General features: G+C 40.3%; 1 protein-coding gene across 3 annotated transcripts in view; it reads left to right on the forward strand.

The window, feature by feature from the left end:
* The window catches only part of klhl17 (kelch-like family member 17), a 78,736-nt gene that overhangs the window by 36,719 nt on the left and 26,201 nt on the right, over nt 1-15,816 (forward strand). For 2 of the 3 annotated variants that reach the window (XM_060938307.1, XM_060938309.1), the window contains exon 4: nt 7,257-7,478. The exons of the other annotated variant lie outside the window; for it this stretch is intronic. In XM_060938307.1, coding sequence (XP_060794290.1) covers nt 7,257-7,478 — 222 coding nt within the window. The remainder of the gene's footprint in view (nt 1-7,256; nt 7,479-15,816) is intronic. 3 annotated transcript variants of the gene reach the window in all.

Genomic DNA, 15,816 nt, shown 5'->3' on the forward strand with positions numbered 1-15,816 from the left:
ATTAATTCAACAAAGTGTAAATTCAATATCATAGTCGCCACTGAAGTCCACTCGATCCTTGTTTACCGTCAATGGATCAGTCACTCGTCAAACAGTTCGCCAGAATCCGAGTAGGGAATGGCCGCAACAGCCTCCGGGGGAATCGCTGAGCGTAGCTGTCAGTCAAACACAAGTTAGCCAATGGGAATGCATTCCTGGACAGCCCACCCACACGTCAAGTTTGTGCCAAAACTGCAAGCAAAAAGTCAGGGAGCGCAAACGAGAAAGCTGGAATCGCAACCAAAATAAATGACGTCAAACAAAACTGAGAAAGACGCGGAACAAAAATAAAAGGTTTCTGAAGAGTAATAGACTGATATTTTGCACGATTACATGAATAATTTGTTTGCCAGTCTAAAAAAATTGACTTTTTTTGTTTTTTTGTATTTTGATTTGTCGTTTTTGTTTGATATTTCAAAAGTATTGTATGAACGTTTTGGCACAAAATTGATTCCATACAGACGCCGACATTTCCCAAGTAATCACATCAAAGTGTCTAGACAAATAATAAGATTTGTCCCAATTTAGACTAAGATTCCTGGCTTCTGTTCATAAAATCAGTGTTGAATTCAGCGTCTATTCATATTCAGTCTTGGTATTAATATCCAACTCAAGTGATGCATTCATCCGAGTGTGAACTGCAGTACATCCATCAAAAGTGAACTTCAAAAGACCTCACCGGTGTTGCCATGTTCACAGTTTTCATGTGGAATGAGCTACTTTTGTGTCCAAGGACTGTAAAAAACATAGAAGGCGTGGCTCCATGTTCTCCATGGCCCTTCTGTTCTATAGAAATGAAGCCAAAACTCCTCCGCCATGTTAAATTTGGAGTCTGCACAGTAGGGATGAGAGTTGAAGTCAAGTACACCTGCTCATTTGGTAGACCCACCCCTTCTCCCAATACCAAGGTCCAGCGCATCACAGAGGCTGTCAGTCATTTAATCATTTCATTCCCAAGTGGATCCACGCCTTCATACGATATAGTAGAAAAACTAATTTCTTAGGGAAAATAAAAACTGCGGGTGGCACGGTGGTGTAGTGGTTAGCGCTGTGTCCTCACAGCAAGAAGGTCCGGGTTCGAGCCCCGTGGCCGGCAAGGGCCTTTCTGTGTGGAGTTTGCATGTTCTCCCCGTGTCCGCGTGGGTTTCCTCCGGGTGCTCCGGTTTCCCCCACAGTCCAAAGACATGCAGGTTAGGTTAACTGGTGACTCTAAATTGACCGTCGGTGTGAATGTGAGTGTGAATGGTTGTCTGTGTCTATGTGTCAGCCCTGTGATGACCTGGCGACTTGTCCAGGGTGTACCCCGCCTTTCGCCCGTAGTCAGCTGGGATAGGCTCCAGCTTGCCTGCGACCCTGTAGAACAGGATAAAGCGGCTAGAGATAATGAGATGAAAATAAAAACTGCGCAGATATCAGCATGGGGAAAACTAACTGTTTGAAAGATAGTTGAGATGAGAAAAGTGACATGGAAAAATAGGCTGTTTTGTCACTGAAACGCATGAGGATAAGTGGTGCTACACATTATACTGCAGCCAGCCAGCAGGAGTGCTAGTCCAGTGGTGACTTCACTTTGTAGAGATGTTATCCTGTCGATGGTGTGTTTTTTTTTTTTTTTTTTTTGTCCCCCCGGCCATTGATTGTGTCTGATACCAGTTTTTTTTTTGTTGTTTTTTGTCTGTGGATTGATTTTTACTTCCCCCCCCCCCCCCCCATACATACACTGAACATTAATTTGAACTGCTACCAAGCAAAATAGTAAGCACTCTTTAATTAAATCTCCAACTTGGATTAAAACGCCTTCTTCTGTACAACTTTAAGTTTTGCCTCCATACTAGGTCAACTGTAGCTTCATATGTCTCGGAAGAACCATTTGCTAGCCTTCACCCTCCCTGGCTACAGTTTGGGACTTTACAAATGGTCAAACTGAGCATACTTGCCAACCCTCCCGATTTCGGTGGGAGGCTCCCGATTTTAGCCTCCGTCTCCCGCCTCACAATCGTATTTGTTAAAAACTGGATAATCTCCTGGTTTTGGGAAATCCCTACTGCCAAGTTAAAAATACTCCTGATTATGTCCAGTCAGAATCGTATGAGAAACACTGCTGACGTCAACTGATTTTTAACCAATCAACGAACAGAACGACAGTCACTTCCGTAATGTAGGATTCACCCAGGCTGTCCGACATTTTTTGCAAGCAGTCATTCATCATGGCCACTAAACCCAATACCAAATGGCAAAAATATGAATGCAAATACCACATTGCATGGGAGAATGAATTAACATGGATAAGCAAATGTTCGACCAGCCAGTTACACATTTTAAGGTAAAGATACCTTAAATCAGAAGATAATGGACATTTGAGTGTGAAATTAAACTAGTCTTCTATACCATTTCAGAAACAAACTGTACAACTTCTAAAGTGTTTAGTGAAATTTTGCATGACCGAGAATTTGTTTGGTGAGCGTATTTGAATAGTGTGGTCGTGTCTTAGTGCTATTTTGATTTATGTTTGAAAGTTTTAAGTGAAAGTTTACAAGTGAATTATCTGGAAAGTGACTGATTTTGATCGAGTTTTGATGTTTTAAGTGAAAGATTACGAGTGAGTGTATTTTGGTCGTACTAAAATTTTGCATTCGAGTGAATTTCTTTGCGGAGTATATTTTGATAGTATGGTAGTATTTATAGTGCCATTTTTACATTTTGTTTGAAAACTTTCAGTCAAGGGTGGCACGGTGGTGTACTGGTTAGCGCTGTTGCCTCACAACAAGAAGGTCTGGGTTCGAGCCCCGTGTCCGGCAAGGGCCTTTCTGTGCGGAGTTTGCATGTTCTCCCCGTGTCCGTGTGGGTTTCCTCCGGGTGCTCCGGTTTCCCCCACAGTCCAAAGACATGCAGGTTAGGTTAACTGGTGACTCTAAATTGACCGTAGGTGTGAATGTGAGTGTGAATGGTTGTCTGTGTCTATGTGTCAGCCCTGTGATGACCTGGCGACTTGTCCAGGGTGTACCCCGCCTTTCGCCCGTAGTCAGCTGGGATAGGCTCCAGCTTGCCTGCGACCCTGTAGAACAGGATAAAGCGGCTAGAGATAATGAGATGAGAACGTTCAGTCAAAGTTTTCAGATGAGCAAATTCCTTTAATACATTCCGATAGGATTTCTAGTGCTTTTTAAAAATTCTGTTGGAAAGTGTTTAGCGAGAGAGATGCATTTTAGTAGTACTAAGACAGTGCAGTATTTATTTAATTGAGTTGTTACTATTTTGGTTAAATCTTATTAAAATTTTATTTAATTTATATATGATATTATAGTTCTCTGTACAACCCTGATTCCAAAAAAGTTGGGACAAAGTACAAATTGTAAATAAAAACGGAATGCAATAATTTACAAATCTCAAAAACTGATATTGTATTCACAATAGAACATAGACAACATATCAAATGTCGAAAGTGAGACATTTTAAAATTTCATGCCAAATATTGGCTCATTTGAAATTTCATGACAGCAACACATCTCAAAAAAGTTGGGACAGGGGCAATAAGAGGCTGGAAAAGTTAAAGGTACAAAAAAGGAACAGCTGGAGGACCAAATTGCAACTCATTAGGTCAATTGGCAATAGGTCATTAACATGACTGGGTATAAAAAGAGCATCTTGGAGTGGCAGCGGCTCTCAGAAGTAAAGATGGGAAGAGGATCACCAATCCCCCTAATTCTGCACCGACAAATAGTGGAGCAATATCAGAAAGGAGTTCGACAGTGTAAAATTGCAAAGAGTTTGAACATATCATCATCTACAGTGCATAATATCATCAAAAGATTCAGAGAACCTGGAAGAATCTCTGTACGTAAGGGTCAAGGCTGGAAAACCATACTGGGTGCCCGTGATCTTCGGGCCCTTAGACGGCACTGCATCACATACAGGCATGCTTCTGTATTGGAAATCACAAAATGGGCTCAGGAATATTTCCAGAGAACATTATCTGTGAACACAATTCACCGTGCCATCCGCCGTTGCCAGCTAAAACTCTATAGTTCAAAGAAGAAGCCGTATCTAAACATGATCCAGAAGCGCAGACGTCTCCTCTGGGCCAAGGCTCATTTAAAATGGACTGTGGCAAAGTGGAAAACTGTTCTGGGGTCAGACGAATCAAAATTTGAAGTTCTTTATGGAAATCAGGGACGCCGTGTCATTCGGACTAAAGAGGAGAAGGACAACCCAAGTTGTTATCAGCGCTCAGTTCAGAAGCCTGCATCTCTGATGGTATGGGGTTGCATTAGTGCGTGTGGCATGGGCAGCTTACACATCTGGAAAGACGCCATCAATGCTGAAAAGTATATCCAGATTCTAGAGCAACATATGCTCCCATCCAGACGACGTCTCTTTCAGGGAAGACCTTGCATTTTCCAACATGACAATGCCAAACCACATACTGCATCAATTACAGCATCATGGCTGTGTAGAAGAAGGGTCCGGGTACTGAACTGGCCAGCCTACAGTCCAGATCTTTCACCCATAGAAAACATTTGGCGCATCATAAAACGGAAGATATGACAAAAAAGACCTAAGACAGTTGAGCAACTAGAATCCTACATTAGACAAGAATGGGTTAACATTCCTATCCCTAAACTTGAGCAACTTGTCTCCTCAGTCCCCAGACGTTTACAGACTGTTGTAAAGAGAAAAGGGGATGTCTCACAGTGGTAAACATGGCCTTGTCCCAACTTTTTTGAGATGTGTTGTTGTCATGAAATTTAAAATCACCTAATTTTTTGCTTTAAATGCTAAATTTTCTCAGTTTAAACATTTGATATGTCATCTATGTTCTATTCTGAATAAAATATGGAATTTTGAAACTTCCACATCATTGCATTCCGTTTTTATTTACAATTTGTACTTTGTCCCAACTTTTTTGGAATCGGGGTTGTAATTAAACTGTCAGATGCTTAGGTTGTTCATATTGTCATGAATCAGTGACATATAATTTCTTAAAATTATATTTAAATTTCTTAAAAACTTTTTTGGATTTGGGGTTGTAAGATATCCTGTACCATGGCTGGGCACCGTCACCTCACAGCAAGAAGATTCTGGGTTCAAACCTCTTGGCCAACTGGAGCCTTTCTCTGTGGAGTTTGCATGTTCTCAATTTGCCTGTGTGGGTTTCCTCCAGGTGCTCTGGTTTCCTCCCACAGTCCAAAGACATTTGGATTAGGTCAACTGTGTATTCTAAATTGCCTATAGTTGTGAGTGTGAATGGTCGTTCATCTCTGTGTTATCCCTATGATAGATTGGTGACCTGTCTAGGGTGTACCCCAGCTTTTGTCTTAAAGCAGATACGCAGAACCTTTATTTTTAAATACATTTCTGAGTGGATAGTATCTCCATCCTTGACTCTTGGATGCTGCATAAATGAGAATAAAAAATATATTTTTGAGAGTTAAAATCGACCGCAAAGTTGGTATTCGAGCCGCCCCGCTGAGCCAGCCAGCCCTGAGTGCGTGACATCACAGCAGTAACCGGTTTTAAGGCCGAGGCCTTTGACAGCTATAGACCAAAGTCATATCAATAAAAATTTATGGTGAAAGTAAGAAATACCGTCACCGACTTGCTCAACTAAGACTGATTTGACTTCATTGATTGTGGGTTGACTCTCATTAAAACAGGATAGGTGTTATAACTTATGCAACATACATGTACATGCATGCATTTTCACTGATAAAACGTAAAAGGCTAATTAAATAATCAGATGAACTGAGACAATCACATTCTGAAGCAAATTAAATAATCTTATACCGGTAACTTAAACACACCATACAAGTTACATGTATTCATCTAAATGCAGGTAAACGTGCTGTTTTTGTTGTTTTATATCCAAATGAGAGTCGGAGCTTACCCGTCCGTGTTCTCGCTTCTTGAAGGCTGACCTTGTGGCCGATTGTTTTTAAACAATCTGACTTTCAGTTGTTTGTTCAGTTCTCCGTTCATTCGCTTCTTCCACGTAAGGGCGAGATGGCAGCAATATCCAGCGGAGAAATCAGACGGCTGCTGCACTCATTCTCCATTTTCTTCATACTGAGTACTCTGCCATTCCTGCTCGGCTCAGGTAATTACTAAAACCCGGGACGGACGGGACGTCACCGGTTTTAGCAACAATCGCGGGGAGGTCACTGCCCGAGCGATATGTCACGTCCCATTCCATCCCAGGTTTTACCAACAACCCTCGGCTCACACTCCGGGAGAACTGGTGCAACTGAACTCACTTTCCTTTTTAAAAATAAATAAATAAAATAAATGCTTTCCTTTTCTTGTAGTTTTATTTAATTGTTGGTACTGCACCCTCTTTCAATACGGGCTTATAGCCAACGCTCCTCAACAGATCAGAGGTCTCGTACGAGTCTTCAGTAAAATGTGCAGAGCAGAGGAGAGACCACTTCGTAGGTGCCCAATGTGCCCGTGAACGTCTCGCAAAACGCGTCCAAATCTTTGCAGTTTGAACATTCTTGGGCCATGAATGCAACGTAAATCCACCCTCTGTCGTGTTGCTGCACCGGCCAGCAACACATCTATGTGGCATGGCAATAAATTAGCTCAAAATGGAGGATCGGAGTTGCAGTCAGCTCTGTGTTTTAGTATAGCGGAAATGGCGATGAGACCGATAGACTTCCTGCTGTGATGTTGCAGATGTCAAGATCATTCACTCAGACCGCTACCTATATAAATCACTTTAATCGTAAAAATTACTATATTAGATTTATTGTTAATGCTTAAAACTATTCCTGTGCCATTCTTGAGGTCTCAAGGCATTTATAAACAAAAGTGAGGCCATGGTTCTGCGTATCTGCTTTAAGTCAGCTGGGATCAGCTCCAGCTTAACTGCGACCCTGATGGATACGTGGTATAGATAATGGATAGATGGATGGATGGATGTTCCATGGCTAAATATACACACTTTTTTGGGGAATGATCCTGATACCTGGCAACCCTGCTATCATGGGTCATGAAATGCAATCACAAGTGAAAATGCATTCAAGACAAATGAAAATGCCTATTGTTCTCTGCTATTCACTTGAGATTGGATCACCAGAGACAGATATTAATACCAAGTCTGAACAGGGCTTTACCTATTCAAGCCCTATGATAATACAGGAAAAAAAGGTTGTAATGGACAGTATATATTGGCTATGGCTAAGCTTCATGGCTCTTGGTTGTGTGTATGGTGCGTGAAGACGCTGCTCCCGGCGGCCAGCCTCCTGCAGCTGAACGGGGTGAGAGACGCCTGCTGCAAGTTCCTGCTCAGTCAGCTAGACCCCTCTAACTGCCTGGGCATCCGTGGCTTTGCTGACACACACTCCTGCAGCGACCTGCTCAAGTCTGCCCACAAATATGTCCTGCAGCACTTTGTGGAGGTCTCCAAGACCGAGGAGTTCATGCTGCTGCCACTCAAACAGGTGAGGACAGAATGGTGGACTCAGATTTCCAAAATGTGTTGTTCAGGAATTCAGCAACGGCAACTCAGTCCTACAGATAACATATAGTGACAGCTTCTTTGTAGTATTTAACTGTTGGTTAAATGTTTTTCAATTAAATTTTTAGGTTTAATTTGTTTACTGAATGAAAAAAAATACTATCATCAACCTATTTATAACCCCAATTCCAAAAAAGTTGGAACGTTGTGTTAAATGAATAAAAACAATGTGATTTGCAAATAATGGAAACCTATATTTAATTGAAAATAGTACAAAGACAGCATATCAAATGTTGAAACTGGGAGAAAAAAATATTTTTAATATATGCTCTTTTATTTAGTCCCAGCAGCATGTTTCAAAAAAAAAATTAGAACGGGGCAACAAAAGACTGGAAGAGTTGTGTAATGTTTATTAACAACAAAAAGAACTAATTGGCAACAGGTCAGTAACATGATTGGATATAAAAAGAACATCCCAGAGAGGTGGAGTCTCTCAGAAGTAAAGATAGGAAGGGGTTCACTGCTCTGTGAAAGGCAGAGTGTAACAAATTAAGAATAATGTTCCTCAACGTAAAATTGCAAAGAATTTGGGGATCACATCATCTACAAGACATATCATTAAAATATTCAGAGAATCTGGGGAAATCTCTGTATGCAAGTGACAAGGCTGAAAAGCAGCATTGGATGTCTGTGATCTCCAAGCCCTCAGGTGGCACTGCATTAAAAACAGACACGATTCTGTAGTGGAAATCGATGCATGGACTCTGGTTTTAGGAAGTGTTCCTTTGTCTGTGAACACAGTTTGTCACTGCATCCACAAATGCAAGTTAAAACCATTTATAAACAATATCCAGAAACACAACTGCCTTCTCTGGGCCCGAGCTCTTTTATGATGGACTGAGGTGAAGTGGAAAACTGTCCTGGGGCCTGATGAATCGAAATTTAATTATTTTTTTCCTGAGTTAAAGAAGAGAGAGACCATTCAGCTTGTTATCAGCACACAGTTCAAAAGCCAGCATCTGTGATGTATGGGGCGCATTAGTGCACATAACATACGTAGCTTGCCCACCTGGGAAGGCATCATTAATGCTAAATAATATATACAGGTTTTGGAGCAACATGCTGCCCTCCACACGATTCTTTTTTCCCCCAGGGAAGGCCTTGCTTATTTCAGCAAGACAATGCCAAACCACATTCTGCACATGTGACAACTGCATGGCTCTGTAGTAAGAGTCCAGGTGCTAAACTGGCCTGCCTGCAGTCCAGACCAGTCTTCCACTGAAAACATTTGGCACATTATGAAGCGCAAAATAAGATAAAGGAAACCCTGAAATGTTGAGCATTTGAAATTCGATATCAGGCAAGAATGGGACAACATTTCACTTTCAAATTTACAGAAATTGGTCTCCTCAGTTCCTAAACATTTACACAGTGTTGTTAAAAGAAGAGGTGATGAAACAGTGGTAAACATGCCTCTGTCCCAACTTCTTTGAAACTTGTTTCTGGCATCATTTTCAAAATGAGCATATATTTAAAAATAAATAAATTCTGAGTTTCAACATATGTTGTCGATATACTATTTTCAATGAAATACAGAGTTTCCATGAATTTGCAAATCATCACATTCTGTTTTTATTTACGTTTTACATAGCATCCCAGCTTTTTTGGAATTGGGGTTGGATATAATTTTCCGAATTTAAAGTAAGGCTCTCTGGAGTAACATGCTACTGTCTGAAGACATTTTTATCTGAAAGCCAACTCAGTGGCTGTCCTCTCCGTGTCAAGAATACTTTTATCCTAAACACTCCTTTTTTTTTTTTTAACCCAATCTTACTTGAGAATTCTGCCTCTGTACTTCACCTTAAAGTGCCATTCCACCATTGGATGTATTCTTTGGCATAAAATACAATATATTTTGACAACATATATAAATGGTATCACTAGATAGAGAAATCTTTTAGCTTCAAAATGATATATCAAACATAATTTTTTGACGACAAGTATATTAATTTTGCGACCAAAGTCACCTACCCTTTTAATTTCCGCGCGTGATGTCATCGGCAGGTTCCCCTTCTTGTGTACCACGTGACGTGTAACGTGGCACATATTATCAGCAATGGCGGATAGAACACGATAAAAATAATACCAATAAATCTAGCTAATACCAATAAATCTAGCTAACTGAAAGATTAACTCAAAATTTTTTGCAATTTTTTTGGCCCCCATATACGAGGAGAAATGACTCTCTCACTTTGGGGGTTTCCTGGTCTAAAAATAGACCGACACGTGGTACACAAGAAGGGGAACCTGCCGATGACATCACGTTTCACTACCGCGCGGAAATTAAAAGGGTAGGTGACTTTGGTCGAAATTATGTTTGATATATCATTTTGAAGCTAAAAGATTTCTCTGTCTAGTCATGTTGTCATAAAATATATTGTATTTTATGCCAAAGAATACATCCAATGGTGGAATGGCACTTTTTAATGCTGTCCCAAAAGTATAAATTGGAGCAGGACTGCAAAGATTAGGGTGACTTTTGAGACAGCAGCAAATCTGGCCAGGGGGTCTTTTTTTTTTTTTTTCTTAATTTGGTTACAGTGGTAGAAAGCCTGCTTCACTGCTCCCTTGAACTGAATGGGTTTAAGGCCTCTCAGTAACGTCACCATGGAATTAATGTGTTTTGTCACTGGAAATTCAGGAGCAGAAATCTCTAAAGGCATAATAAATAGACAAAATATTACGGTATACATTTAAATACAATACATCTGTAGTATACAATACATCTGAAATTCAGTTTACAGTTAAAGGTGTTCCTGGCTACAAAACGTTTGAGACCCCCCTACTCTAATTCATGCCTCATTCCGACATCTTTTCAGTCCATGACCCTGAAGTCAGATGAAGTGTGCCTTCATTAAGGATGCATTAGTCCTTTAAATAGACTGAGAGGAATTGAGGGGCGAGGAGGCTCTTCAAGAGAGGATACACAAGCTTCCTTGTTATTGTAGGATGTGATGCAAGTGTGTGGTATAAATTCTCAAACCTGACAAGAATGTCGAAATACAAAATAAGATAGTAAAGAACAACTAACACTGATTAACAAAGGATTAACAATAATAGTGAAATAGAAATGGGCTGAGCTTCCCATAATTGCTCCCTGTTGTGAATAAGCAGATCTGTTATGACCAGTGACAGGTTATACAGTTGGGCAACAAGTCAGTAATCAAGTCAAGTCAAGTCAACTTTATTGTCAAATATGCTATACATGCTCGACATACAGCACAGATGAAATATCAGTCCTCTCTGACCCACGGTGCAAACAGGTAATACAATAAATAAAAACTAGAATAATTGAAATAAACAATATAAACAGTATAAACACTCTAGATAAGAAATAGACGTAGACTAAACACTAATATTATCATCTTAACAGCTGCTAGTTTGTCTATACTGCTTATTTCATGTTTACCTGCTATACCTCAAGTGCCCTTGTCTGTTTGGTTATTTGAACCAATTTGTGTGTGTGTGTGTGTGTTTTTAGTCTACACTTGTGTTCAAAATAATAGCAGTCCAACATGACTAACCAGATCAATCACTGTTTTTGGTGGAAATTATATTACTACATGGCAAATAATTTACCAGTAGGTGTAGTAGAGTCATAGAAAACCAACAGACCCAACATTCATGATATGCATGCTCCTGAGTCTGTGTAATCGAATAATTAAGTGAAAGGGACGTGTTCAAAATAATAGCAGCGTGGAGTTCAATTAGTGAGGTCATTCATTCTGTGAAAAAACAGATGTCAGTCAGGTGGCCCTAATTTAAGGATGAAGCCAGCACATGTTGTCCATCCATTTCTCTCTGAAAACCTGAGAAACATGGGTCGTTCCAGACATTGTTCAGAAGAACAGCGTGCTTTGATTAAAACGTTGATTGGAGAGGAGAAAACGTATACTGTAAAGAAGTGCAGAAAATGATGGGCTGCTCAGCTAAAATGATCTCCAGTGCTTTAAAATGGACAGCAAAGCCAGAGAGACGTGGAAGAAAACAGAAGACTACCATTCGAATGGATCGAAGAATAGCCAGAATGGCAAAGACTCAGCCAATGATCAGCTCCAGGGTGATCAAAGACGGTCTGAAGTTACCTGTGAGTACCGTGACAATTAGAAGACACCTGTGTGAAGTTAATCTATCGGCAAGAAGCTCCCGCAAAGTTCCACTGTTAAAAAAAAGATGTGCTGAAGAGGATACAATTTGCCAAAGAACACATCGACTGGCCTAAAGAGAAATGGAAAAACATTTTGTGGACTGATGAAAGTAAGATTGTTCTTTTTGGGTCCAAGAGCCGCAGACAGTTTTTCAGACGACCCCCAAACACTGAATTCAAGCCACAGTACACTCTGAAGACAGTGAAGCATGGTGGTGCAAGCATCATGATATGGGGATGTTTCTCTTACTGTGGTGTTGGGCCCATTTATCGCATACCAGGGATCATGGATCAGTTTGCATATATCAGAATACTTGAGGAGGTCATGTTGCCTTATGCTGAAGAGGAAATGCCCTTGAAATGGGTGTTTCAACAAGACAACGACCCCAAACACACCAGTAAGCGAGCAGCATCAGGGTTCAAGACCAACAAAATGAAAGTTATGGAGTGGCCAGCCCAATCCCCGGACCTTAATCCGATAGAAAACTTGTGGGGTGACATCAAAAATGCTGTTTCTGAGGCAAAACCAAGAAATGCAGAGGAATTGTGGAATGTTGTCAAATCATCCCGGGCTGGAATACCTGTTCACAGGTGCCAGAAGTTCTCAGAAACCGTGGTTATACAACTAAATATTAGTTTAGTGATTCACAGGAATACTAAATCCTTAAGATTTTTTCAGTTTATACAGTAAATATTTGGAGTTTGTAATGAAAAATGCAGACACTGCTATTTTTTTGAACAGCCCAATGTTCATTTTTCTTCATTTTCTGTAAAGTAATTAAAATATTCATACATTTTTCTTCATGTTTTGATGTAGGATATAATGTGCAGTGTTCCCAATGCATGGAAATAAAAACTATTATAAGGATTTTGAGCTTTACTCACGTTTTTAAACACACTGCTATTATTTTGAACACAACTCTATGTCTAGTTCATATCAAGAGTGTTTATACTGTTTATATTGTCTGTTTGAGTATTTAGTCTGTGTGTAGTTCTTATCTAGTGTTTACACTGTTTATATTGTCTGAGTGTTTAGTCTGTCTTGTTCTTATCTAGTGTTTATACTGTTTATTTATACTGTTTATATTGTTTGAGTGTTTAGTCTATGTCTAGTTCCTGTCTAGAGTGTTTATACTGTTTATATTGGGTTTTTTTTCCAATTATTCTATTTTTATTTATTGCATTGCCTGTTTGCACCGTGGGTCAGAGAGGACTGAAATTTAATCTGTGCTGTATGTCGAGCATGTATAGCATATTTGACAATAAAGTTGACTTGACTAATATACACACACACACACACACACACACACACACACACACACACACACACACACACACATATAACAAGTAATGAGCAACACATAGTAAAGTGAGGCATCAGTGAGCAAGGAAGTCTCTGATGAATACAATTGCTGCACTGCTTCCTTTCTTCTTGTCCCCAGGTGGAGGAAAGGAAGCAAGCAATGCCATGCAATTATACAAATGAGAAGCTGAGATCTCTGCCAGTCATCACTGAGCAGTGTAACTCTTATGAGACTAGAATAGGCAAATTCTATGCAAGGCCAGCATCCTGATTCTTTCAGGCGTCATGAATGTTCTTCTGTATTATATCAAATTATCTGCCTGTTCCGCACATTCTCTGATGTGCGATGTTTGTTTGTCTGTTCTTAATCCTCTCTCTCTATTCAAAAAATAACTTTTATTTTAATCTTTTGCTTCGTCGAGGTCTATCACTCTCATCTTGACAGGATGTTTTCCTTAAATCCTTTTTTAAAAATCCCTTTTCAGGCACTGGTGTTCTACGACTGACAGTAACTGATGAAAAGGGCTGCGCTGCTTGTTTTCTTTCGCGTTCTCTCTGTCCTGCTCTCTGTAGTTTTCACAGCAGGTGTCGGTGGCTTGTGTCACTGCAGCAGTATGCAATTTATCCCTGCGCCCCCTCAACTGTGCCATATGCCGAGATTTAAGGCTTAAGACCAGGGAAACCCATGATTGTTTCCCTAGCACCAACAGACATTCACTCAACAAGGACTTTATTACAAACACTATACTAATACTGGGTTGGGCCTCCCTTTACTCTCAAAACCACCTGGTTTTTGTGGCATGGTGGAAACACTCCTTTCAGATACTGGTCCATGTTGGCATGATTGCATCACACAATCCCTGCAGAACTTTCAGGGGGACTTTCATGCTACGAATCTTCCATTCTACATCATCCCAAAGGTGTTCTATTGGATTCACATCCGGTGACTGGGAAGAATACTGAACTCTTAATGTTCATGAAACCAGTTTGAGACAAATTTTGCTTTGTGACATGATTCATTATCATTCTGTATGTACAGTTGTGGTCAGAAGTTTACACACGGTGACATGAACGTCATCTTGGATATGAATGTCATGGCAATATTTGGGCTTTCAGTAATTTCTTTGAACTGTTCTTTTTCTGTGGCAGAATGATTGTACAGCATACGGTACATCTCATTATCTCTAGCCGCTTTATCCTGTTCTACAGGGTCGCAGGCAAGCTGGAGCCTATCCCAGCTGACTACGGGCGAAAGGCGGGGTACACCCTGGACAAGTCGCCAGGTCATCACAGGGCTGACACATAGACACAGACAACCATTCACACTCACATTCACACCTACGGTCAATTTAGAGTCACCAGTTAACCTAACCTGCATGTCTTTGGACTGTGGAGGAAACCGGAGCACCTGGAGGAAACCCACGCGGACATGGGGAGAACATGCAAACTATGCACAGAAAGGCCCTCGCCGGCCACGGGGCTCGAACCCGGACCTTCTTGCTGTGAGGCGACAGCGCTAACCACTACACCACCGTGCCGCCCCAAAATTACACATACAGGGTCAAAAATTTACATACGCTCACTTAGATTATTAATCAGATAAAAATGATCACTCTCAATCAATCAAGTCTCTATCAGTTATGCAAGGTTACTGTGTCAACGCTACGACACTAATATCCAAGTGCAAAAAAAAATTAAGTGAAAATAAAAAGAGATTTCTTTTACAGATTGGAATCAAAAAGCATGTACTATTTACAGACTTGTTTTGATGTTGCATGAGACGTGAGAAATGATGGAATCAATTTTAATGGTCCAAAAAACAATTTTCCAGAGAAATGCACCAAAGTAAGCTTTGTCTTTTCCACAGAAATGTGGCTCATATCATAACATGAGAGCAACTCGTGTTACTCATGTCAGAGGATGAGTGTAGTCTAATACGAAACGTTAAAACGACAGCTTTTCCGATCACCCGCAGCCTGGATAAACTAGTGTTTCATTTCTCATTGAAGTAATTAACTGAAACTCTCTAGGTTTAGCCTTTACTGTCATAGATGCAGATATAATATAACAAATACAGTTGTGGTCAGAAGTTTACATACAGTGACATGAATGTCATCTTGGATTTGAATATCATGGCAATATTTGGGCTTTCAGTAATTTCTTTGAACTGTTCTTTTTCTGTGGCAGAATGATTATACAGCATACATCTTTAATAAATAAAAAAAACACTAGAATTTAGTGCACAAGTTTTAATTTTCTCTGGGTTTTCTGAAATCAACACAGGGTCAAAATTATACATACAGGGTCAAAAATTTACATACACTCACTTAGATTATTAATTCAGAGGTGCTGAAACTTCCAAAACGTCTCTTATCTTGCCAAGGCTGAGGCCTCTTAACTTCCTGTTAGTGATCATGACTGACTACAACTGGTAGCTTCTCTGTGCCTTCATGAAAAGGGTTTGTGTACAGCACTCTTTCGATTGACCAACACACAGTAAAATGGGAAAGTCCAAGGAGCTCAATGCAGATCTGAGAAAGAGGATCGCAGATATATACAACTCTGGAATGTCTCTTGGAGCCATTTCTAAACAACTGCAAATTCCAAGATCAGTTCAAACAATTGTATCCAAGTTATCGTGAGGTGTAGTCACTTTGCCAAGCCACTTTGCTTCAAGAAAACCTAAACTGTCACCCTCAACTGAAAGGAAATTGGTTTGGATGGTCAGGAACAACCTGGGAACCACCATGGCACAGCCCTGCCATGAACTGGAAGCTGATGGATCACTGTCTACAGTTCAGATCACCATGG

Source organism: Neoarius graeffei, chromosome 13 (assembly GCF_027579695.1).
Source record: "Neoarius graeffei isolate fNeoGra1 chromosome 13, fNeoGra1.pri, whole genome shotgun sequence".
In the NCBI taxonomy this organism is placed as follows: Eukaryota; Metazoa; Chordata; class Actinopteri; order Siluriformes; family Ariidae; genus Neoarius; species Neoarius graeffei.